Source organism: Gouania willdenowi, chromosome 13 (genome assembly GCF_900634775.1).
Source record: "Gouania willdenowi chromosome 13, fGouWil2.1, whole genome shotgun sequence".
Taxonomy (NCBI): domain Eukaryota; kingdom Metazoa; phylum Chordata; class Actinopteri; order Blenniiformes; family Gobiesocidae; genus Gouania; species Gouania willdenowi.
Window position 1 is genome coordinate 20,296,633 of NC_041056.1, and position 25,262 is coordinate 20,321,894.

The 25,262-nt window shown below is 42.6% G+C and overlaps 2 protein-coding genes across 5 annotated transcripts; one reads left to right on the forward strand and one right to left on the reverse strand.

Moving 5' to 3' along the window:
* Positions 1 to 203: 203 nt before the first annotated feature.
* On the reverse strand, positions 204 to 11,979 carry med16 (mediator complex subunit 16). Of its 2 annotated transcripts, none has more exons than XM_028465159.1 (15): positions 11,622 to 11,979; positions 10,980 to 11,309; positions 9,633 to 9,802; positions 9,280 to 9,561; positions 9,030 to 9,179; positions 8,549 to 8,654; positions 8,288 to 8,443; positions 7,828 to 8,042; positions 7,044 to 7,250; positions 6,763 to 6,973; positions 2,438 to 2,571; positions 2,137 to 2,329; positions 1,142 to 1,349; positions 542 to 625; positions 204 to 470 (listed from the first exon to the last, which is right to left on the reverse strand). In XM_028465159.1, exons 2-15 carry the CDS (start codon positions 11,299 to 11,301, stop codon positions 344 to 346), a joined length of 2,565 nt encoding a protein of 854 aa, XP_028320960.1. In that variant the 5' UTR covers positions 11,302 to 11,309; positions 11,622 to 11,979; the 3' UTR covers positions 204 to 343. The 2 variants fall into 2 exon arrangements, with proteins under 2 accessions (XP_028320960.1, XP_028320962.1); XM_028465161.1 differs by lacking the exon at positions 11,622 to 11,979 and having other exon boundaries at positions 10,980 to 11,087; positions 11,163 to 11,301.
* Positions 11,868 to 23,173, forward strand: alkbh8 (alkB homolog 8, tRNA methyltransferase). Of its 3 annotated transcripts, none has more exons than XM_028465162.1 (13): positions 11,868 to 11,942; positions 12,051 to 12,212; positions 13,774 to 13,907; positions 14,010 to 14,110; positions 14,264 to 14,437; positions 14,525 to 14,620; positions 14,943 to 15,047; positions 16,008 to 16,078; positions 18,199 to 18,305; positions 18,499 to 18,659; positions 19,963 to 20,234; positions 21,351 to 21,500; positions 22,426 to 23,173. In XM_028465162.1, exons 1-13 carry the CDS (start codon positions 11,904 to 11,906, stop codon positions 23,128 to 23,130), a joined length of 2,277 nt encoding a protein of 758 aa, XP_028320963.1. In that variant the 5' UTR covers positions 11,868 to 11,903; the 3' UTR covers positions 23,131 to 23,173. The 3 variants fall into 3 exon arrangements, with proteins under 3 accessions (XP_028320963.1, XP_028320964.1, XP_028320965.1); XM_028465163.1 differs by having other exon boundaries at positions 14,264 to 14,398; XM_028465164.1 differs by lacking the exons at positions 11,868 to 11,942; positions 13,774 to 13,907 and having other exon boundaries at positions 12,078 to 12,212.
* Positions 23,174 to 25,262: the final 2,089 nt, after the last annotated feature.

The window sequence follows — 25,262 nt, forward strand, 5'->3', positions numbered from 1 at the left end:
TTAAGCAAAAATGTCTTTTGATACGTTGTAAAATTTGATGTTAGTTTCAATGTTTCCCTTTATTAAACTCACGTTAATTTCCATTCCAGTTTCATCTGAACAATGCAAGCCCTATGTTATAAACAACATATTTGAAGGTGAATAAAAGCACTCATAGACTAAAGTTTTAAAAGTAAAAAAAAAAACAGATTTTATTGACAGCACAAACAGCAGATCTGATTACATGTCAACTGATGACCGGATCTGATTTTATATAATACATGATCACCAGGTTAGCTTAGAAATAACTGTAACCACAGCAGACCAGAGCCACCCAGCAGGGTCAGGTGTCTGTGTGTGTGTGTCAGGAGTGTGTGTGAGGGATCCTCCTCCACAGCCCTCCACACAGACAGTTTTTGCTCCAGCGTTGCTCCCACTGCTTCATGGCGTTGGTTTTGTACGGTGATCGAAGCATGGTCGTACAGCCACACCTGTAGGGGCCGAATCACATGGTTATCTGTGTCCAATCAGAGAGAGAGCTCAGAGCTATAGGTTCACTTACCTGGTGCAGGCTTTGCTCTCCTCAGTGGGACACACTCCCAGAAAGACACATCGCAGGTGATCAGTCCTCTGAGAGCCACTACACCTACACAATGAAAGAAATGCACACATGCACACAGGTGTAAGGATACACTCAACCAATAATTGGAATACTGGATGGAATCCCAATTTGAAAAAAAAAATAAAAAATTCTAATCTAAGATTGGAATGTAATGATGCACTTAACTCCTTTCAATTTGAATACATAGAAATCACATTTTGGAGAAAAAAAAATCAGATTAGTCAAAATACACATTCTTCTCTTTATTTAAAAATTTAACCTAATATATTCTCTTCTTATAACATTCTTACAAACTGTTGGAACTCAGAAAACAAAATAAATTGCACATTTCTTAACTTATCACCACGTAAAGTTGAACAAAAAATTTTTTTTTTTTAAAGTGCAGCTTATGTTCCTGACTTAAAATTTACACACACACACACACCTCTATATATATTTTCTTTTTTCCTTTTTTTTTCATTTTTATCCATACATCCCTAGTGAACACAACCCAGGTGACCATTCCTCTAAGAGCTACAACACCTACAACCGAACACACACCTGTTGAACAGCTCCTGGGGGGCGGAGCCTCCTGAAAGGTTGGCGTTCCCAAACAGCAAGCGCAGTGGCTGTTTTCCCTGCAGTCGGACGATGACTCCGTCGTTTACTGGTAACCAGTCCATACTGGGAACCAGCAGCTGACTGGGCAGGAGGCAGCACTCATCAATCAAACCCTCATCAGGGTCCTGAGCTGGACCGTCGTCACGGGCTGAGGACAGGAGTTTGAACTGGGTTAGAACCTTCATGACCAGAACCAGTCAGACCACACAGGGTTCGCACACTTTTTTCAAAACTTTTTCAAAACTTTTCCAAAATATTTTACCAAATTTCCGCAACTTACTTCGGAACCGCTAAGATCTATTTAAGACCATTAGAGACTTTCCAGTGGACTAGTGTAACAGAGCTCTGCAAGTGTTAGTAGAAAAAATGTGGCACAGGGAAATATATACAGTATATATATATATATAGCATTGTACAATGGCACAATTGCCTTTGACACCCATTTTGCAATATTTTTTAAATGATTTCTTGAAAAAAATAAAATAAAAAATAAACAGTCTTAGCAACAAAACTTCCAAATCAACACATTTTGAATGAAAAGGAACAGAAGAGAAGATTACTCTTAAAGTAAATAACGATGCATCAGCAATTGAAATGGAACATTTAACAACAACTAAGTGCTACTATAATTAAATATAAGATTATGAGATTACAATTTCAGTTAGCAGACACTTTTATCCGTCCCATAGTAATGGCAAAGCTTGGATTTTAAACATTGAAATAAAATGGGCTATATTTCCAAAACAGTGAAATAATCCCATGACTTTTCAAGACTGGAAAATCGTTTTTTCAAAATCCATAACTTTTCCAGGAATTTTATGACCGTGGGGACACTGGACCACACTAATGTGGACTGTGACCAGCTGTAGTGGTTTCAAATCAAACTACAGCTGGAACTCTGACCAGTTCCTGTACAAATTCCAGTTAAATCTTACAGCAGAGCCACAGCCTGGTGAGCAGTCGGAACAGCAGCTTTAAACTGTCCTGGTTGTCGGACGTGGCGGTGAATGTTGGCAGACAGCCAGGCTTAAACAGACCCCAGATCCTGATCATCACCAGCATCTCCCTCAGCAGCCCTAGAGACGCCCCATCCCGCATGAAACCAAAACCCGGGCGGACCATGGAGCCCTGCAGAGCACAAAGGGTGTCAGACAGAGACGGGACCAGGACCAGGACCAGGAGCAGCACCAGGAGCAGGACCAGGACTGATACAGTCCATGTAATTTTATTCCTCACCTGGTTGGGCAGGTTGGCCAGCAGGTAGAGGACAAAGTCTCCCACCCACTGGATGAGCTGCTGCAGGGACTGGAGAGGGGGGCCGTCCAATACAAACTCCTCCGTCTTCAGGCTGATCATCACATTGTCAATGTCTGAGGACACAAGATAGACGGGTCACCAGCAGGTCCACATCACCACCACTTGTCTTTTTTTTTTTTTTTTTTTTTTTTTTTTTTTTTTTTTTTTTTTCTACCTTGTCTGCACATGCTTTCGAAGGTTAACACTACAAGAAGTGCAATCTTTTGACAGCAATGCATATTTTATTATTGCAATTAAATAAATTTATTTATTTCATTGCATAATTGTGACCGTCACCAGCCCTCCCTAGGGAAGGGTAAGAAATACTTTATTAAAGGGAGGATGTAAAAAAGAGAGGGCAGTGTTACACCAAGGTGAGGGGTTGGAGGGGGGTGGGGAAGTTAGCAGGGAAGAGGGATACAAGATAGGATATGGAATGGGTGAGGAATAGTTTTAAGTGATGCGATGTGAAATTGTGGTTGTGTATATTGTGTTTATTGTTGTGTTGTCAAGCCAGTTTGGTGACCAGTGTGTGGTTTAGGAATAATGGTGGTGGCTGTGAACAGAGGAAGAGGTGAGTGGAAATTCCATAAAACAGGTATTTGGGAACAACGTGTCTAAGGTTGAGCCCAGTATGAGTGTTATCCCACAGCCCAAGGCCAGTGCATCCATGACAAATGTATTTCCAAGTACCGCCACTGCAAAACCCAAGAGCCGCCCCCGGGCCCGAAGAAGCAGTCAGGCCAGCAGCAAGAGCAGGCAGCCTAAGGGCCCCCGGCGACCACCCCACGGCCAAGCAGTCCCCCGAACGCCCCCAAGATCCCAAGCCGAGAGGCAGCCATCGCCCCCCCATACAAACCCGAGAAAGCCCCAAGGAGCCAAGGACCCAGCGCACCACGCCACCGATCCCACCCCCAACCCCCAGACCCCCCACCCCATCGACCCCCCCACCCCCCCACCCCACCCCCGCGCCTAACCCCCCGAGGGGAGGGCCCAGAGAACTCCCTGCCCGAGGCCCCAGCGGAGGAGCCGAAGCCCACACCCAGCAGACGACCAGAACCGCGCCGAACAGGCAGCCAGTGGGCACCCGCCGGCGAGCCCAGAGCCAGCAGGGGCCCGACCCCAGGCCAGAAGGACCCGGAACGGATGCAGCACCAGGAGCAGCCCCCCCAGGGAGGACGACCACACCCCAAGCCGCATAAGGCACCAGGGGGCCGCTGGGAGTCTCCCCGCCGGCCCCCAGGCACCCCAACCTAGCCCCCCACGGCGCCCCAGATCACCCTTCACTGATGCCGCCCGCGCCACGAGCTTCAGTTCTTTTTTTTTTTTTAAAGCCAGGGCCCCCTCCAAGGGCCAAGCCAGACCGCCCCGCCGGGATGTGGCCCCCTATTCCGGCCCCCGACACCCTACCTCACGGGGCACTGCCCAAGCAGGGGCCGTACCAGTAGGTACGCAAGGGCGCGGCACGCGCCACCCGCCCCGAAAGACCCCCGCCAGGACCGGCCCGGCCAGCAGGCCAAGCACCCCGGGCCCCAGGAGCACCCCCCGGGACCAGGACCCCCCAAGGGCAAGCCCCCGGGCCAAGCCCCCCGGGACGCATCCCCCACCCCCGCCCGGGACCCGGCCACGGCCCAGCAGGACCGCACAGCCCCGGACAGCCCACGGCCAGCAGCCCAGGGCCCGCCGCCCCCCGGACAGCGCCAGCCACGGAGCAGCGCCCCCCGCCGGCCCGCGAGCAACCGGCGATCCCCACCGCGGGGACGGAGGCACCCCAACGGCACACATCAAGTGCGGGACAGCAGCCCCCAGCCAAAGATGCCCCGGACCCACCCACCAGTCCGCAAACGGCAGGATAGACCCACCAGGCGGCCGACAGCAACCTCCACCACCGGAACAGCTAGCGCCGCCTCCCAGTAAACAGCATCACCCCGAGGCGCCAAGCAACCCCGCCCCAACCCCGGCGAGGACACCAGCACCCCCCCAGCACACCCACCCCCCAAACCGGCGAGGCAGGCCGCCCCGGGCCCGCACACCGCGGGGCCCGCCCCCAAGGCCACCAGGAGACAAAGCAAGCACCAAGCCACACCCAAGGGGGAGAGGCACCCCCGCGCCCCACCCGGCCGACACAGCCCGGAAAGACCCCGCAAGGAGAGACCCCGGCAAAGCCCCCCCGAGACCCACCGCCACGCCCGACCGCACCATCTTGATGTGCTTTTGCTCTATGCAGTGGCCCAGCCACCAACAGAGAGGCCAGGCCCCCACCGGAGAGGCCCAAATATGTGTACCAACCCACCACCCTGTTATGGTGCCTCTCCATTCCCCAATGGAGAGGCACTTCCCGATCCCCTGTGTGAATGTGTGTGTTTGGTGAATGTATGGGGTGTAATTAAAAGAAGGGGGATGGAGGGGAGCGGTGCTCCCCCTCCAGCCTCTGTGGATTTATGTGTATGTGGTGTAATAGGCCGGAGGGTGTAAAAGATGATACACCCTCCGGGGGGTGACATGTTGAGATGCGATTAAAATTGGAGGGATTAGTAGGGCAACTAGAGGTGGGAGGGCCGCCCCCACGCCACTACATAGTAACACAGGTGGCGGCCCCCTCCACCCCCAGCCCCACCATCCAGCCCCCCAAGGGTTGGGTATTGGTGTGTGGTGCATTTTGTGAGTGAGCCAGACCAGCTGGGAGTGGGGTGAAGTGAACATGTAGGAGGCCTGTCCAGTGTGAGCCGGGCCCGTCCGCGTGGCGGGCCACGCGAGAGGGTAGATGGCGCAGACGGGCAAGTGGCACTGCGGGCCCCGGAACAGCACAGCCGGAGACCCCCCCCACGGCACCCCCCAGACCGCGCCGGCCCCGCGGAGCACGGCGACACCCCCCACCCCCGGGCACAGCCAGGCACCAACAACATCCCCCGGCGCCCCAGGGGGCGACCCCCGCCGCCCGCCGGCCCCGCGGGCCGGCGGGCGGCGGGGGTCGCACAGGACGGACGGCGTCCGTCCTGTGTCTCCAGCCACAGGACGGACACCTAATGCTGTGTTCACACCGAATGCTTCAGAAATGTTTGTACGTCCAGATTAAATACAAAGTTAATGAATAAATGAGAAATCTTTCCTGTGAGGTGGTGCGATCCGATCCGTGCGTCAAGTGCGCTGATTGAGCGCGCGCTCCCGATTCGTCACATTCGCAAGAGTTGACGATGACGTCAGGCCATCAACACAGACATCGATCTGTTCACCCGTTCAACCATAGAGTAGAAGCTGTGTGTGACCACCTGGAGCAGTATGACACAGCTTTTATAACCGGGACCGGACTAGGAAGGATTTGGCGTGGAGGAGAAACAGCGAGGAGGTGGTAGTAGCAGATAAAAGTTGAGCTTGGATAGCATGAGCTGCTAATCACACCGGCTTTTTTCACTGGTGGTTTGGTGAGCTCGATGCATCGCTGGTGGGCGGTGCTTCGCTTCAAATGCGCATGTGAAGCGAATGAGGACATTTTTTGATCCGGCAAAACCTGCGCAACGTTGTGCGTCCGGTGCCGCAGAAGACGCATTCGGTGTGAACACAGCATAACACCTGAGGGACACATCTGTCTGATTCATATTGCATGATGAAGGCTAATGTAACATATTTGTGAACTAACTTATGGATATAGTAAGGTTAAAAATGTTACAGATTTTATTCCGAGTAAGAAATAAAAGCCTTCCTTTGGGTATTACATCACTTTTTAAACAAAGAGAAAGAAAGCATGATTTAAGGGGGGTTTATATTTTTGAACAAAATACATTTCAAACAAATGTTAAAAGAAGACGCATTTCTGAGTTCTGTGATACAGTTTTGAACAATCTTGATGTTCACATTAGTTAAGTTAATCAGTTCACTGTCTATGTTCAAATTTTTTTTAAAAAAACAAAATATTTTGCTCTTATTGAAACACTAGTTGATACGTTGATGAATGGCACTGTTATTGAGTCGTTTCTATTTTTTCTATTCTATTTTTCTTTGTTAAAATGAACGTTTATTCTGTGTAATGTATTGTATTGCATATGTTTGAAGACAGCGAAGAACAAATACATCTATCTATTAGCAAAAATGCAGGGCCCCTCAGCTAACATAATCATCTAATCTGTTCCAGTCATACACATGCATCGATCTATCCCAGGTCATTTCTGTGTGCTGTCTGCAAACCAGATGATTAAAAGGTCATTCCAACATGCCCTAAAATATTTAATGTATCGTAGTCTACAGGCTATCCTGTGTCAGTGTCTCACCTGAGTCAGTGTTTTTGGAGCAGATCTCCGTCAGTCGATCTCCTGGACTCCTGTCAGGTGTGTTTAGGAGGTGAGGCCTCAGCAAAGACTTCAAAGTGGAGCTGATGGCCATCAACAACAGTTTGGCATGAAAGTCACAGGCTCGAGCTGCAGTGGCTGAGGACAGTTTACAGAGAGAAGCCTTCACAGCTACGATACGAGTCGCCAGCACCTGAGACAGACAAAGGCCCAGGTCAGAGAGTGTGTGTGTGAGTGGTTTACTTTGTGTGTGTGAGTAAAACCTGCTGCAGAGCCTGGTTCTGCCTCATGTACTCCTCGTGCAGCTTCTCCACCAAGTTGTGAACCATGCTGGGCTGAACATGCAGTAAAACGTCCCACCAGTCGTAGCCCGTCACCATGCAGTACTCCAGCAGAAACAACAGGTGGCGCAGCGTTGTGTTCATCTCAAGCACCTGACCCATAGAGGGCGACACACGCAGCATGTGGAGCTGTGACAGAGGAAGGAACAACAAGGTGTCAACATCAACAACTCTCCCACAATAAGGAATCCTCAGCAGAAGAACCACAGCTCTCCACATGAAGGAGCAGTGGCTCTACTTTGAGCTCCTCTCCAATGTCAAAGCTCCATTTTTTTTTCTTCCTAGAATTAGTTTTTGATCATGTTTAACTTACCATTTTACAAATGCAGAGTAGCCAGGATTAGTGACAAGTTGTGCAAGCTCAGATTTTTTTCCTTTACTGCATTTTGTTTGAACTAGATATATATTTGTCAGAGTGAAGGTATAATATGCATTTGTTTAATAAGATTGTGTGTTCTAATTTGAAAGGGAATAATTATTTAAAAATCTGTTTATTCATCAATTTTTTTAATCTTCATCAATTACTACACATTTCAGAGGACCCCATTTAAACTACAGTTGACCCAACATGGGGTCCCGACCCCAAGGTTGACAAAAACTGGCCTAGGCTGTCCTGGTGCTGAATGCGCTGACATTCTTATATTCTGACATCATGTTATGAACAAGAAGCCTAATAACTAAAAACTGCTAAGGTGTGAGTCCTCACCTTTCCATGATTGTCGACCCCAGCCAGAGCTAATGAGGTCCAGGAGAACTGCAGGGCCTTAAAGTGGAGGACGGGGCCCGCTGCCCTGCTGCGTTTGAGGGCCGATTCATCTCCAGGCCTCTGGTTGGAAGACGAGGGCCCGAACATGCCCATAGTGTGAAGGGACAGACGGTGGAGGATATGAATACTGCCATCATTAAAGGCTAGTGCTAGACCTGTAGGACACACAGAGACACGTATCCATGCTGTGAGTCACGTTCATCAGCTGGTTAAAGCGCCTGTCCCTTTAAAATAAAGATCCAACTGCTTAAGTTTAAACATCAAAAGCAGCCTTTCTCAGTGACGTTAGTGTTTTTGGTCACATGACTAACAGGTAACATTAGACATAAAATGATTTAATGATGGTGATGTAACAAACACATGGATTTGTTCTTGTATGATAGTCCTGAAGCTCTCTTACCCAGTCCAGGGCAGAACTTGGTGTCCGACGCCACCTTCAGGTCAGTGTTGGAAATGGAGATGGGCAGTTTGGGGAGAGCAATGGCCGACACTCTCTCCAGATCATTTGTGGTTGTCAGAATCCTCCATTTAAGGATAGTAGGCTGCTTTTCCCCCACTAAAGATACATAGATATATCAGAATATACTGTACAACATCTACTGTATACACACACACACCACATACCGTATATACACAACACAAATAAAATAATATCACTCACCAACAGGTGATCGGTGCTGAAAGATGTTGTTAACAGGAAGTCCCTCCTTCCTCAATGACCAGCACTCAACAATGCTGCCGTTTTGATTGGACGCACACAGGAGTACCTAACCCAGACAAGACATCAACTAGTAATGTTTTTACTGGTTGTGATAGATAAATTGCTTATATTGCTGGTTACAGTACTTTTTATACAGTTCACAGCAGAACATTTTTTTCTTATGTGGATCACTAGCTATAATGTTTTCAAAACCGTTTGTACTAAATACACTAATGGTATAAATGCAAAATTCTCTCAGGTCAGAAACTTCAGCTAAGTAACAGCTGTGAATTTCTTCAGTGGGTTGTGGTTATACTGGTTACAATACTGGTTTATACTTGTTATGCACCTGTTATATAGTTGATAGACAGAAAGACATTTTAGCAGATTGCTAGTTAAACCATATCTATAAAACAGCTTGTATTGCTTACACTAGTGTTACCTGCTCAGAGTTCTCCCTGGTCAGAAACCTCAGGTGAGTGACAGCGGGGTATTTCTCCCTCCTCTGTGGGTCGGTGGTGCAGCGAAGGAACAGAGACGGTAGGAGTTCGGTGTCGATGCGACATTTCTCGCTGACGACACTCACCACCACCTATCACGAGGCAAATCTGGTCACATGGTCTGCAGGCACTATCACAGGTAAAAACTGGCCTCATGTTCTGAATGCACCATCACAGATGTATTGGTGTAACCTTGTAGAACTGGACCGGAGATGAGCTGCTGCCGTCGGTCGCTGCCACCACTATGTTTCCTCCTCCAGTGAAGGCGATGTCGGCCAATGCCACGCGTCCTCTGAGTCGACACAGACTCTCTGAGGCCGTCAGCAGAGCTCCGCCCGGTTTCAGCAGAGACACACTGACCAGACCACTGACCGTCACCGCCAGCCAACCCTCCATTGGCTTCCCTCCAAACAGGCTGAGAGACGGACTGAACTTGACCCTGGAAAACTTCTCCCCGAAGTTAGTGGATCCAGACTGAGCGGGGAGAATGAGTGAGTGTCATTTGTTTTTGTGAAAATGTGTGTCGGCGTGCATGTGTGTGTTACCATCTCCACGTGCAGAGCCAGTTTGACTCCGTTGTGTAACCAGCTGAGAGCAATTATTGGGTCTCCGTCCACAGAAGAGCTCAGGGTGTTTTCCCAGCAATTCACCAGGTGGTCAGACATGGACCAACACTTCACCTGTCCATCAGCGTCAGAGGACAGAAGGCGGGAACCTGTAAAACAGACACACAGATAGCGTAACACACATGTAACCTTTGGAAACCACACAGCTAACAAAATGTTCAAAGCTGAATGAACTTGTTAGATTAAAAAAAAACATTCTAAGTGCTTAGTGACTTAATAACAAGAGTTTAAAAACAAAACAAAAATGAGAAAAGAAAAAAAGAGCTCTTATTATGAAAGTCACAGAGCAGATATAGAGTAAATGAAAGGAAATGAAACAAAAACCCACCACAGCAGGAAGGCTTATTATGAGAGATAGTACACGCACGCGCACGCACACACACACATGCGCGTACGCACGCACGCAAATTCAATTTAAACAATCTGTCTTAATATTGATAATAAGTATACGTCTAGTCATCTACTCACATCCAAATTCAATTCTAATATCTCAAACATGTTTTAATACTGTGTCTGTTATCATCAGACACTTGCAGGGTCAAGCCTTTACCCAAACACACTAAAGGTTTTTTGATCCAACTCGACATTACAACTGGAAACAAACAAAAGCAGACTGAGAATCAGTAGATATCAGGTCAAATAAATGCTGCAGTGTGTCGGGCCCTGTGGATCTTAAGTTCAGTGATAGTAAGAAGCTTGACCTAAATATACAATAGCGCATTCAATAACTATATATCCCCCCCTGTTTTCCTTTCACAATAAAATATCTGGTGTAGGCTTACAGAGGCGGACTCTGTAATAAAAAAAAAGGCAGTGGCTATGGTTAAATGTATCCATAGACTTCCACTCTATGCATACGCAGCGCCCCTCATTGGCCAGTTTAGGTCATGTGATAGGTGCACCACGTGACCTAAAGTTCAGTCAGTTATATTTCAGTTCATATTTATTTTTAGCTACTCCACTAACCCTTTTATTTTAGCCCTAACCCTAACTGTAACCCAGGAAAAACCCTAAAATGTTTATTTTTGTCTGATATGTATTTGTAAAGGTGGAATTTGCCGTGTTAAATATGTTAAAATGAAAAAAAAAAAAATGTATATCAAAAGTGGGATTTTAACCCACGTTAGCGTAAGGAAAAATCCTTGAGTGCGGTGCCTTAGACCACTGAGAAAGACACTTGGTGAACGTTTGAGAGAGTTTGATATGTTCAAAAAAAGGAGCAGTACAGTTTCAGCTTTAGGCTCCGCCCCCTGTGATTACTCTTACCTGAATGATCCCACTCGAGACAGGAAATGACCTCAGAGTGACCAGAGTTAATGGAGAAGACATCCCAGGGATGCTCAGTGTCCATGATGTGGATCATATGACTGACATCTGGAACAAACAACCTTACTGTCAAAATGTCTGTCTGTATGTGTGTGTGTGTGTGTGTGTGTGTGTGTGTGTTACCCTTGCTGTCTTCCTCAGTCTTTATGTCTGTGCTGAAAGCCACGAGGTTCCTGCAGGACCAGGAACAGATCAGAGGAACAGATGGACAGTGACTGTTCCTCTGACGTTTGTCCCAGTCACACACATAGGCCAGCTCCATCCTCAGACCTTCAACATCACAGTTATCAATGATAGTATCATCATCATAAATGTAATACTTGATTTAAAAACCAAAGCAAAACAAGAACGATCTTAAATATATATATAAAAAAAGCAGATAACTTACAATTAAATCAAATGAATATTTCAAATAAGCAGAAGAAGAAGAAGAAGAAGATCCGCAGTCACCTGATAAAACGGTCACTGGTTGCTTTGAAACACTTAGCAGTGCAACATATGTTCTAACATTTTTATTAGGACTAAGCACAGACTAAGACAATTAACTAACTAACAATTCATTCATTCATTTAACGGACTCACCTGCTGGTTTCAGTCGCTGCGAAGAAAACAAAGGGAACCAAAAGGAACCTAAAGCACAGTGTTAAAAGCAAACGCATATATGTTTTACTCTGTATTAGTCTAAATTATTTAAAAAATATTCAAACTAAAGCTTTGAAACAGTTAGTTAGCTTTGTATTCTCCAAACAACAGCCGCTAGGACCCCACTACAGCTGTCCATACACATGCCTGCAAGAAAACCTGTAAGTAAGAGTCCGACCTAATCATTTCAACCACTGAGTTGTATTGTTAGCCAAAAACATTATGACAACTGCCATTATATGTCAGCCACAACATTATGTGGTAATGTTATTCCATTGTGAATGAGCTTAGCGAGGCATGCAATGTAACACATGTGTCACTGCGTAGTAAATAACTGGTACCTTTTTTTTTTTTCTTTCTGTATGCTAGTTTCACCCGGACAATGCAACGGGGCGTACCATGGATCCTGTAAACAACGTGACACCGATGAGAAAGAGTAAAGAAGAGAAAAAAGTCTTTAGAAAACAACTGAAATCCAGTCACACACTATTAAAACACGAAGGCATCCGTACAGCACAACAGCCCACCAAGGTAAGCATTTGTAATAACAGTAACAAGGGGAAAAATAAATAAAAAGAGCAGCCGACTTTCTACTTGTTACAATTTCTTTCTCGCATAAAGCAAACAGTAAATGTCTATCATATTTTAAAAACAATATGTATACAAAAAGTATTCTTTCCTTATGTTCTGTTGTTACGCTGACATATGTACAGTTCAGTGTCATATTCTTCATTATTCTACGACTACACAGTCCACCATGTCAGTATTTGCGTGGTCAATATCATACGAGAACATAAGTTACGTCACCACTGTAGGTATTAGTGTAAAGTACTAATGTAACTTTGAACGCTGTGTTATTTTTCTTAATTATTTTTTCCCAAACTTTCATTTGCCAATAACTGCCGATAATTGTAACCGATCAAACAATTTATTTATATTATATATAGGTTTTTTTTTTTTTTTTAAATGTGATCCTAATAGTTGTTCCACTTAATCAAATAACCTATTAAACTATTTGTTCTTGTATAGATGTGTAGAAATAACACAAACAACAAGTTTTCAGAATGAACCACTGGATATGTTTATGAAATATAAATAAATGTTGATCCTGTGTTCTTGTCTGGACAATTGCACTCTTAACTACCGAGTTACCTTGTTACTGTGCATTACTAAAGGAGGATTGAAAGCTTTTTTCAATCCTCCTCTCTGTTGTTGAATACCGTGGATCTGATTTATTGTTTGGCAGTGGCTATCAATACGTAACACATATCAATATACCGGCATTCTATCCGTACGCGATGCCCCTCATTGGCCAGTTTAGGTGATAGGTGCACCACATGACCTAAACTGGCCAAAGAGACACCTCGAACTTGTACTTCCAATTGTATTAATACGTCAACTAACTAACTAAACCTAAAGTACATTACAGACTAACTAACCCTAAACTACATTACGGACAAACTAACCCTAATCCTAAACAACATTACGGACTAACTAACCCTAACCTACGTTACAGACTAACTAACCCTAACCTACGTTACAGACTAAATAACTCTAACCTACGTTATGGACTAACTAACCCTAACCTACGTTACAAACTAACTCTAAACCTAAACTACATTACGGACTAAGTAACCTTAAACTACGTTACGGACTAACTAACCCTAAACCTAAACTACATTACGGACTAACTAACCCTAACCTATGTTACGGACTAACTAACCGTAACCTACGTTATGGACTAACTAACCCTAAACCTAACCCACGATACGGACTAACCAAAACTAATCCACGTTACGGACTAACTAACCCTAAACTACGTTACGGACTAACTAACTCTAACCCACGTTACGGACTAACTAACCCTAACCCACATTATGGACTAACTAACCCTAACCCACGTTACAGACTAACTAACCCTAACCCACATTACGGACTAACCCTAACCCACGTTATGGACTAACTAACCCTAACCGCACGGAATGGTCACTTGACTTCCGGTAACGTTATCTTTTGTACGGATAGAATGCCGGTTTATGGATACGTATTACGTACTAGGAGACACTTCCCTCATTGTTTGGTGTGCTTGCAGAGTCTGGTGGTGGCTAATGGCGGTTTGGGGAATGGCGTTAGCCGGGAGGAGCTCTGTGCAGCACTGAATGAAATGGGAGAAGTGGAGACTCTGCTCATGCCTCCACACAAACCCTACGCTTTTGTCACATACAGGTGCAGCATGGGAAACGACTGTCAGCCAAAAGCTTTTCAGAGCATTTCATGTATTTTGGAAAATATTGGTAAAATGACTCGTTTTCACTTGTTTGTTTACAGATCCCAAGAAAGTGCCCAGAAAGCTCATTTCCATCTCAATGGAGGGAAGCTGATGTGTGGGGAAAACGGTGTGACGCTGTACCTGAGCTTCATCGACTCTGGTGCTTGTCCCAAAATAACACAGATGCACAAGAGCACATTGGTTTAAAAGTAGCCACACCTGTGGTAATATTGAGTGTTGTTTAAGATGTTCTTTCCGTCTATAAATGTAATGCACTAACTGTCATTACTTTTTGTCTATTTTTTTTCTATAGTAAGTCATGAGGAGGAGAGTGTGTTTGCTCCACTGCCAGATGGTTTACTTTTGGTGGAGGATTTTGTGTCTGCAGAAGAAGAAGTTCAGCTGATGGCTGCTATAGACTGGTCATCCTCTAATGATGAAGTCATTGGTGCGTGTGTCTTTGACACTGAGAATATAAATCAGCTTTGTAAGCACCAAAAAAATGAAACGGTTAAATTGTTCATGTTTTGTGTGTTTTGACTTAAATTATGTTTGTTTTCTGAATCGATTTCAGCTCAAAAAGCTCTGAAGCACAGACGAGTCAAACACTTTGGATTTGAGTTTCGCTACGACAACAACAACGTGGATAAAGATGAGCCTTTACCCGCAGGTATGTCATTTCATTTCATCCACCTAAATCATTTCTGGATAAAATGTAGTGTATATATCTATACGTCTATGGTCATTTAGATTTGTGTTATATCATTTAAACAACTTCCATTCATTAATGACTTAATGACTTCTGTATAAAACAATACATTCTGTAATATCTAAATATCACCTAAATATAAGCACTGATATTTCATTAGCTTAAACAACAATCTTGTACGATCGATATCTGCCTACATTTTATATTATTTTAAATACAGGAAATAGTTGAATAAAATCTTCGTATAAACATGGAAGTAATATTTGTGTGCGTGTCCATGCAGGTCTTCCAGATGTGTGTCTGCCTCTGCTGGAGCGATGTATAAAGGACGGATACATTGACATCATGCCAGACCAGCTTACAGTGAATCAGTATCAGTCTGGACAGGGTATGTGACCCCAGATTTTACATGCTTACACTGAAATATTTGATTAAACAGTCAATACCAACGTCAAACAGGGAGTCGGCAATTAACGTCGAAACTAGGGGTGTCCCAATGCGATATTTTTATCGGATATTGGTCCGATATCAGCCAGAAAACTAATATTGGATTTAATCGGACTGCATCTAAAATCTCCAATATATATTATATTCAAATGTAAAATACTGTAGATTATATGTTGAAGGTTAAAATTTATGTAACCAATTGGTTATTAATGAATGGGTCAGTTTTTCCTCATACCTACTGTTGCTGACTCTTATTATTATTATTATTATTATTATTATACAGCAATTTTATATCGCGCTTTTCTGGGTGCTCAAAGTCGCTTTACAATGAAGAGAGCAATGTTGGGGTTGGGTGCCTTGCTCAAAGGCACCGCGGCAGTGCTCGAGAAGTGCCCTGGCACCTCTCCAGCCACCAGAACAACTGAGTTTTTTTGGGCCCGCACCGGGACTTGAACCGACGACCCTCTGGTTGTATCGGGACATCCCTAGTCAAAACAATTTGAAATGTATGGAGCACATTAGAATTTAATAATATATAATATGTTGCAGTTTCATTTATTCAGACATATATATATATATATAAATATTTTAAATTATATAATATATAAGGATAATTAGCATTAATGGATTGTTCCCAGGTTTAACCAATATCCAGATGTGAACATAATCTTTGCCACCAGGGGGCAGCAGAGTTCTTTATCTACCGCCAACAGTGCTACATATCTGTCCTTGGGTCAAGATGATTGGTTCAGTCCATCACTGACGGCAGAAATAAAGACTAATCTGTTTTTCTCTCTTATTAGCTCAGCTTCATGAAACTGCTGATCATAAATGTCTTGTTTTCCTAATGAAGTCTTTGTTGGAAATGCTTTTGGTGCCATTACATTTGTTGTACCCTCAGGTATTCCTCCACATGTGGACACTCACTCCGCCTTTGAGGACACCCTCCTGTCACTGAGCCTCGGGGCGAGGGTAAGGTGTGATTTGAATATCTCCATCAAGGACACAGATGTGAGCGTATAACTCACCCAGCTGTGTAATTCATTAGGCTGCACTGTCAGCCATCCAGCCAGCCAGGGATGACTGATCATGCTCTGCTTTCATGCATCTGAGATTTAGAATAAATAATACACTATAAAGGAGAGCTGGAGAAAAGAGGAGCATGTGGTGTTCTGGAGCTCCTTGTTGCCTTGGCTGTGAGAAACCTCGACAGAAACCGTGTTCATGTTCTTGAGTGTAATGGTTGTTCCGGGGTGTCGTGACCTGGAACAAGGCTGCAGCTTTATCTGTGCAGTCTGAGAGCAGGAGATCAACTCCCATCTGCCCCTGATTGTCTGCAAATCAGAGGCTCTATTGGCAATCAGCAATCATCTGTCACTGCATCTGTGACACACACACACACTCTCACACACACACACTCACTAATGAAATGTGACATTGTCTGCAAAAGAATGACTTTGTGGTCGCTGTCCTTGACTAGATCAAAGATATGCAACGTTTTATTGTCTCGCTTTCAAGATGAAACTATCTTGTTTTTACAATCAGTCATTTCTACAAATAGCTTTTTTACAAAGCATTTTTTTTGTTGTTGTTTGAATAAATTAATTTTAATCAACCTTTAAACACATGAAAGCTTTCTAAGATGAGTTTACAATTAAGATTTGGTTGCTTTTGTCATTTACTGAAAATAAGTAGAGTTGCATTGAAGAACTGGGTTTTTTTTAATGTTTTTTACTAGTACAGTGCCCGTAGGAAGTATGTGTTTATATAGTGGGAGGAGCTTAAGTAGAGTTGTCAGTTATGGCCAAATGAGTATGTGTTTGAAGGTTGGATGTACTAAGAGGTGTAAATACTCTGTAGTGTTATAAAGGGGTTTATTTGCAGGTACAAAGTAAAATAGTGTGTGTGATTTCCATGGTTTAATTCTATGGGACATGCGCATGATAAATGTTTGTTGTTTTTTTACTAATTTAAAATTTTTTGTTGTTTGGTGTATTTTTCTGTAATGTATGTTTTTTTTGTGTATTTTTTAATCTTTCTGTTGTGTTTTTGTGTATTTTTTGCATAATTATTGTTTTTTATTGCCATTGTAGTGTAAATTCTGGAGTCATTTTGTGTATTTTTGTATATTTTTGGTGTCGTTTTGTGCATTTCTGTTGTCATTTTGTGTATTTTTGTATATTTTTGGTGTCGTTTTGTGCATTTCTGTTGTCATTTTGTGTATTTTTAGTATAAATATTTAGTTTTGAGTTCTGTGACTCATTTTCATATTTTTTGTTGTGGTTTGGTGTATTTTTCTGTAATGTATGGTTTTTGGAGTCATTTTGTGTGTTTTTGGAGCCTTTTTGAAACAGTTACTTTGTTGGTTTTTGTTGTCATTTTGTGTGTTTCTGGATTCATTTTGTATATTTTTGTGCATTTCTGTTGTCGTTTTGTGTACTTTTTGTATAAATATTGTTTAGGTTTTATTTTTATGTGAAACTGCTATAAGAGAACGCAGGTCAATCGTTTTTAGTAAAATCATCACATTCCACCACTTTCATTGATTGCTTAATACATTTCTATGTTTTTGTCTGTGCGTGCGTGCGTGCGTGCGTGCGTGTGTGTGTGTGGAAAGCATTAGTCTTCAGCTTTGGTCCCAGGGAGAGTTTGCTGATTGTTTGCTGTTGGTGGATTCTACCTCATAGCCACAGTCTAACCCCATGTCAGTGTTGCACGCATGCACGCACATATACACATGCACACGCATACAAAGAGGCCTCAGCTTCCCAAAATCCAATTTTCCTGCTGTCAGAAGTTGGTGGAATGCAGTTGGAAATTGTGTGGAGGTAATTTCCCAGCAGCGTTTGTGCTGTTGAGAAACATTAGGATCAAAGGCTGAAAGAAAGGTTTTACCAGCTTCTATTCTGATAAATTCATCAGCACCAGAAAGTTTTGTGGTTTTACTTTTTAGTGAAATCGGGAAGGAAACCATTTCAATAACAAACATGACAGGGCAATTCCTTCCTCTCAACAGTTTGTGAAGTTTTTTTTTCTGTGTCGTTTTAACTCTTTCTTAATTAATTAGTGTTCCTCCTTCATTGGTTTTGCAGACGGTGATGGAGTTTCGTCATCCTGATGGCCGCGTCGTTCCAGTGGTGTTGCCAGGGAGGAGCCTCCTGGTGATGAAAGGCGAGAGCAGATATCTGTGGACACACGGGTGAGCTGCATCTTGTCGGAATGATCCATCACTGCTTGTAGGGACGATCTGTCGAGAGCTAAAAATGTTGGGATGACTTTCACTTTTATCTTCCACTTGTATTAACCTTTACACCAGCTTAAAATCTGCTTTATGATGCATGTATTTTTTAATGCAAATGTGTTACTATTGTGAATTCTTCTCTTTCTTCCAGGATTACGCCTAGAAAATTTGACATGGTGCCAGTCTGTGACCTTAAGTCCTCGACCCACAGCGGCCATGACCTTGAAACCAATGGCAGCCTCACTTTGAGCAAGAGGGGCACACGCACATCTTTCACGTTCCGCAAAATCAGGCCGGAACCCTGTCGCTGTGGTGAGAATGGTTTCCTTGCTCAATAAAGACACCGAAACACAACAGTTGAATTATTTATCGCTTAACATAATTTCATTTTAATTAAAAAGAATGTAGAAAAAAAGGATAAATTAGGGTGCTGTAAATAATTTGGTGTGTACCCATGTAATGAGAGCGCAGAGACATATTTACCCAATGTTGGTCACGGCAGATTGAGTTGATGTAGTTTCAATTAGTTTACTTAGAATTGAAAAATCTTCTGTGACAAGCAGAAATATAATCACTTTTTGAGCCTGTATGACATAAACAAACAGATTTAAAAAGAATTAGTGTGTGAATTAGTGTGTCAAATATTAAATGACACGTTCAGCCAGACATAGGCAACTGGCGGCCAGGATGCCACATGCGGCTCTCGGTGTAATTTTATGCGGCCCCCAAAGTAAATGTAAAAAATGCACAAACAAAAGCAAGAATACGTTTAAAAAAAAATACAAAGAACTACATTACAGGAAAAGACAAGAAAAACACAGAATGTACTCCAAAAACACATAAAACTACTTCAAAAATGAACAAAACGACAACAGTAATACACATTAGTCCAAAAAACACAAAATAAAAAAAAAAAATATACAAAATTACAGAAACTGAAAACAATAGTACACAAAAAGAAAAACACAAAAACTGACCACAAGAATACTCTAAACAATACTAAGAATTACAACATTGCAGGAAAAGACAAGAAAATAATACAAAAACACAAAACTGCTACTAAAATGAACAAAACAGTAATACACAAAATTACTCAAAAAATATACAAAATTACAGAAAATGACAACAAAAGTACACAAAAAATCAATAAAAACACAATAAATGACTCCGCAAACCCAGAGTAATAACAAACAACACAGATACACAATATGACTCCAAAAAACATACATTCTACTGGAAAAATACGCAAAAGGACAACAGAAATTCTTAAAAATTCCTCATAACGAGCTAGACAACAACAAACAAAAAACACACAACATTACTATAAAAACTCTGTTATTTCCTGTGTTTGCGCTCAGATTGGTCATTATCCTAAATGCTGACATGAATATTGATAATGTGGCCCCTCAATCAAACAAACAGACTTTTGTGGCCCCCACTGTGATAGAAGCTGTCCACCTTTGCATTAAGCCATTAAAATGGCTGGTGGTCAGTGAGAGAATGTGTCTAAGCAGATGAGTGTTATGATGATATGCAACCAACACTCAATGTACCGTAACTTTGTTTCTTTCTCTCTTTCTCTTGTTCTCTCTCTCTCTGTCTTCCTCCCCCTCAGCCTTCCCCTCTGCCTGTGACAGTCAGGGACCCCCCGCTCCTCTCCCACCCTCTCCCCCAGCGCTCCCCTCTTGTCCCTCTGACGCAGCCCGACTGGAGCAGGAGTTTGTGCACCAGGTGTACGACGCCATCGCCTATCACTTCAGCAGCACTCGGCACTCCCCCTGGCCCCGTGTTTGTCACTTCCTGTCCACGCTCACACCTGGCAGCGTGCTGGTTGACGTGGGCTGTGGAAATGGGAAGTACCTGGGCGTGAACCCAGAAATCACGGCAGTAAGTTTTATTTTGTGGGTTTGACACCCCGAGATTAAACAAACCTCTGTATACAGAAGTTTAATATTGAATAATTTTAGCTGATGGTCTCTTGGAAAGAGATACTTGGGGATGTTTTCATGCTAGTGTTATGCATTGAATAGTGGTGGAAAAGAGGATTTTTCCACTGAAAATACAAGACGTTCTCCTTTGAATAGATAGTTAAACCAAAAGCAGCACTCAGACCCAGTGGAGATTACAGCCTTAGTGCTCAGCGGGCTCATGAGCAAAGGAGCAAAATAAAGATCCATGTCAAGCAATTCACTCCCACATACATAAGCTGGGTATCTTTGCACTGGAATGAAGTAAAGTTTGCATCATTACACTTTCACATGATGGCAGGAAGCTGCAGCTAACTGTTCATCTTCTAAGTGAGCTTTAAGTAAATGTTTACATCATAGTTTACTGTACCAATAATGATGCTGGATTTTCTGTGAAGTATAGAGATCATTTTTCGTGGTTAAGGAGAGCTAAATAAACATATTCAAATGAACTCGGATCAGTTTTCTGTTCACATGCTATATTCTGCTGCACATTGTTTGCTTCGGCTCAGTTTCCATGGCGATATCCTAAATTTTCTGTTGACGTATGCACACGTGGAGGTTCTTGTTTGGGATTTGGAGGCGCATGAAAGCAGCTTAGCCTGACACAGAGTTGAGCTTTTATCTGTCGTTATGTAAAATGTAGTGAGCGCTGCCGTCAGCACCCACTTATTCATTATTGTCCCCGATTTCACATCATCCTACCCTTCATTTGTAGATTAACACGTGTTAACACTTGAATGTTGGAGGCAGATTGACCTTTTAGTGTCATAGCATGTCAGCTACGGATCGTGTGTGAATACATGCACGGCTTCTCATAAAATGTCATCTGACCTCGCTCACTGCTGTAATGAGATCACGTGAAGCCTAATGCAACGGCTCTTTGAGGATATGTGATGATTTCTGCTGCTATGCTAATGGTCCTCCTTGCCCTTTTCTTTTTCCATTCGTCTTCGATAAGATGAGAGTAGGATTTGTTTTTAATGGACTATTTTCACACCCTGTTCCTGTTTCTGCGTATTCTCTCCTCTTCCAGGTAGGCTGTGATCGCAGCAGCGCTCTTGTCCAAATCTGTGCTGACAGGGGCTTTAACGCTTTTGTATCTGACGCGCTCAGCGTTCCTCTGCGCACCGCCTCATGTGACGCTTGCATCTCCATTGCTGTCATACACCATTTATCCACCCAGGTATGTGTGCTATAAGTATAAGACGAGCTTAAAGCATGAGCTGTTATTGTGGAAAACATAAACACTCCTTTATATATGCACAAAATAGAGGTGGGACTCCACTGAAAAAATGTACGTCATTGATTAGAGACTTTTTAGTTAATTAATCAAAATTAATCACATAACATTATTTGACACGGGAAGCAACATATTACTACTTAAATGAGTTTTGGTTTATGACTGAATTAATGAAAACAATAAATGAGCTTAAACGACTAAATAGTGTTCATTATTATTATCACTGATATTGGACCCCAGGAAGAATGGCGTTAGCTTGACTGTGCTAATGTGGATCCACAATAAACAACTGAATGCTAACATAATGTATAATGTAAATAGAGAATATTGTGATTGCATTGTTCACAAAGCACAAACTTAAATTTAGGTAAACTACAAGTATATTCATGGTTTTCAGGATTTCTGAATTGATTTGACTGCTTTTCGGGTTCTCTCGTCTCTTTTAGTCTGTGCATCAGTATTATGGGTATACCGGGAACTCGTGCAATAAGAAAAGTTCTGTGCTTAATCTCTAATTCTGTAGTTAATTAATCGCAGTTGACGCAATAAAGTCCCAGCCTTACAAAAAACCCTTTCATGGAAATTATTTTAAGTTAGTTTGATGTAAAGTTAATCAGTGCTCATATTAGGTATTAATTTGGAACAAATATTGAATTATTTTTTATTTTTTTAATAGATTTTGTACTTTGTGCCTTAAACATTCCGATGTCACAGTACATACTGTTGTCTCAAATTAAACTGAGTCGAGCCTTTTTTTTTTCTTCACTTTTTCTACTTTTTTGTGCACATGCCATTAATTACATTGCAAATTAAATTTATTTTAATCAGGAGCGTACTTCATCTGTTTGTTCTAATGTGTGTTTTTAAGGAGCGTCGGCTGGCAGCGGTGAGAGAGCTGGTGAGACTTTTAAAGCCCGGAGGTCGGGCTCTCATCTATGTGTGGGCTTTTGAACAAGAGCACAACAAGCAGAAGTCCAAATACTTAAAAGATCATAATGGAAAGCAAAACCTAATTAAAAACACGTCAGAGGGGAGCCAAGAACCATGTGAATATCCCAGTAAATGTTCAGATGGTGCCTGCACACCCACTGACTACATGCCAGTCACAGATGGAAAGCTTAGCGTGCACACCAATCGCACAGCGTTTAACACCCAGGACCTTTTGGTGCCCTGGCATCTGAAAGAAGGGAAACGACAAGAGGAGAAAGTCTCAGAAGACACAGGCAAGAACAAAAGAAAGTCCAATAAAGCATCTGTTAATTCATGTCTGTCCTCCAGCGAGAGCCCTCAATCAGACTCTAGCCCCAGTGTTGACTGTAGCCTCTCCAGATCAGGAACTAACACCAGCAAAACCACACACAGTTTAGGCTCTAATCCCCTTTCAAGTGATGGCAACACTCATCCCTCAAAGCTGGAGACCAGCCCAGCACCCGTCTTCCATCGTTTCTACCACGTGTTCCAGCAGGGGGAGTTGGAGCAGCTGTGTGCTCAGGTGTCACAGGTGAAAGTGCTCCGCAGCTACCATGACCAGGGTAACTGGTGCGTCATATTACTTAAGGAGGAGCTACACTGACCTCAGGTTACAGCTTCATGCCTTCTTTACTATCTATTTTGTCATGAACCAATGATTTAATTAGAAAATTTGTTTAAAAATTATGCATGTATCATGTAATAAAAATACATTTTTATAAAAATGCCCACCTTTAGTTGTTGTTTTTCCCCATCAGGATGTGATGAGTGCTTAGACATGATGCAACAATAAGCAACTGGTTTTAAATCGTGTAAGAAAGAATGTTCTGTGAGTTTACAGTCAACAGTGCAGCATCATCCTATGCCCTCTGCTACCCCTCATGGAAAATGCAGAGGAATTTCACTATGGTAATTAATTTACAATATTATTATTGTTTGAGTTAGGCTCTCCATACCAGATTCATTGGTTTGATCATGGTATGAACATGAGGTAATGTTTGGTATAAGAACGATGTGGACTAGGGGGAGGGTAAATATTCTGGGAATAGAAGATTTGTTTTTTGTAGTTTGGTCAGTAAACAATATATACTCTCACACCAACCCCTGGTTTGAGAGAAGAAGCAATATAAGGTAAATAAAATCTGAAATTGAGCCATATAAATTAAACATAACTGAGAATACAATAACAAATACCCAAAAATAAAATTAATTTTCAATGTAAAAAACTTTTTTTCAGAGAATGTGAACTTGTTTTTTTTTTTTTAGCTAACATACAAATACATAATTATCTCAACTGAAACTTTATTCCTAGCCACAGCTGGCACAAAGTGATGTACACAAAAGATAAAAAAAACAGCAAAACAAAATAAACTAAGTAAAACAAGAATAAAAACGGATGTAATTATTCAGCACAACAGTGAATAATGACAAACTATAGGACACTAAGGCTGCGTTCGAATAGTCCCTTCCTTCTCCTTTCCTATCCACTTTTCCTTAACCCCGTGGATGACGTCACAGGGTTAAGGAAAGGTGTTAGGAGAGGAGTAAGGAAAAGGTGATCACGTTTGTTTTGACAATCAGACGCACTTCCACTACGTAATAATCTGACGGCTGCGAAGGTCAGTAACGAAAGTCACATTGAGAATGGCTGCTCATACTCACCTTCCACTCAGAATAAATGAATAAAACAATGTGACTAAAAATGTCTCTGGTCCCTTTTTCTTGAACGACAGAGTACCTGTTTTACATCACTTATAATATGTTTGCATATCATAAAATATGTGTTTCACCCGCTTAAGGATTTAGCAATACAAAAGAAGCAGTCAAATAGGTAGGGAGATAGAATCTTTATTATTAAAACCAGTTCATAAAGATTAATAAGCCTCACCAAACCAGACTCCCAGTTCAACTCTCAATTATGGTAACAGGATTTGGGGGGGATATGGTTTCACAATTACACACTGCAATTCAAACATTCCTCTCAAAGAGTTTACACACGTGAATATACACGGCACACTTACACCCTTAAGGCCCCACCTGAATGAATGCCTGACTGAGAGCTTACCGGGTATTGGTGACAAGGGGGGAAGCACAAGTTCAAATAAAACGCAAAAAAAAAAAAAATGAATAAAGAGAAGAAGAAAATAGGAACTAGCCCTCCCCACGGGCAAAATTCTATTTGCCCCTGACCGGCTCACATGTCAGGACGGACTAGAACAAAGGAAACAAAGCCTAACTAATAAACAAAACAAACAAATTATTCTCAGCAAGAGCAGCGTATGGACCCCGATGCTCTGCAAAGAAAACATTAATAACCATAAAAAACACTTTAATACAAAAAAACATTAAAATATATCAATAAAAGATGAACTACAAACAAACTTTAAAATACCTGGTCTGTCGGTAGTCTACCAACAACCAGCTGTATTCCACTCAAGCAGAGAACAAGCAGGGAAGCACATCTGAAATAATAAAGATGGTAAATGTCACGTGCTAGACACCAACACAACATACCATACACACACACACCAAACAGAATTTCCTACCAGCTTTTCCTGCACATTCTGCATGCTCATGTGGAATAAGGTGTGCACCTGCCCTATTCCACTGTCCTCATACCAATGGCTGAACAACCTGTGTTCTTCCTTCAGGTCACCATTTGTAGTGTTCTTAATTAGTGCACCTACCTAACACCTGTCACATATGGGTTTTAGATCATTTATATATTTAAAGTTG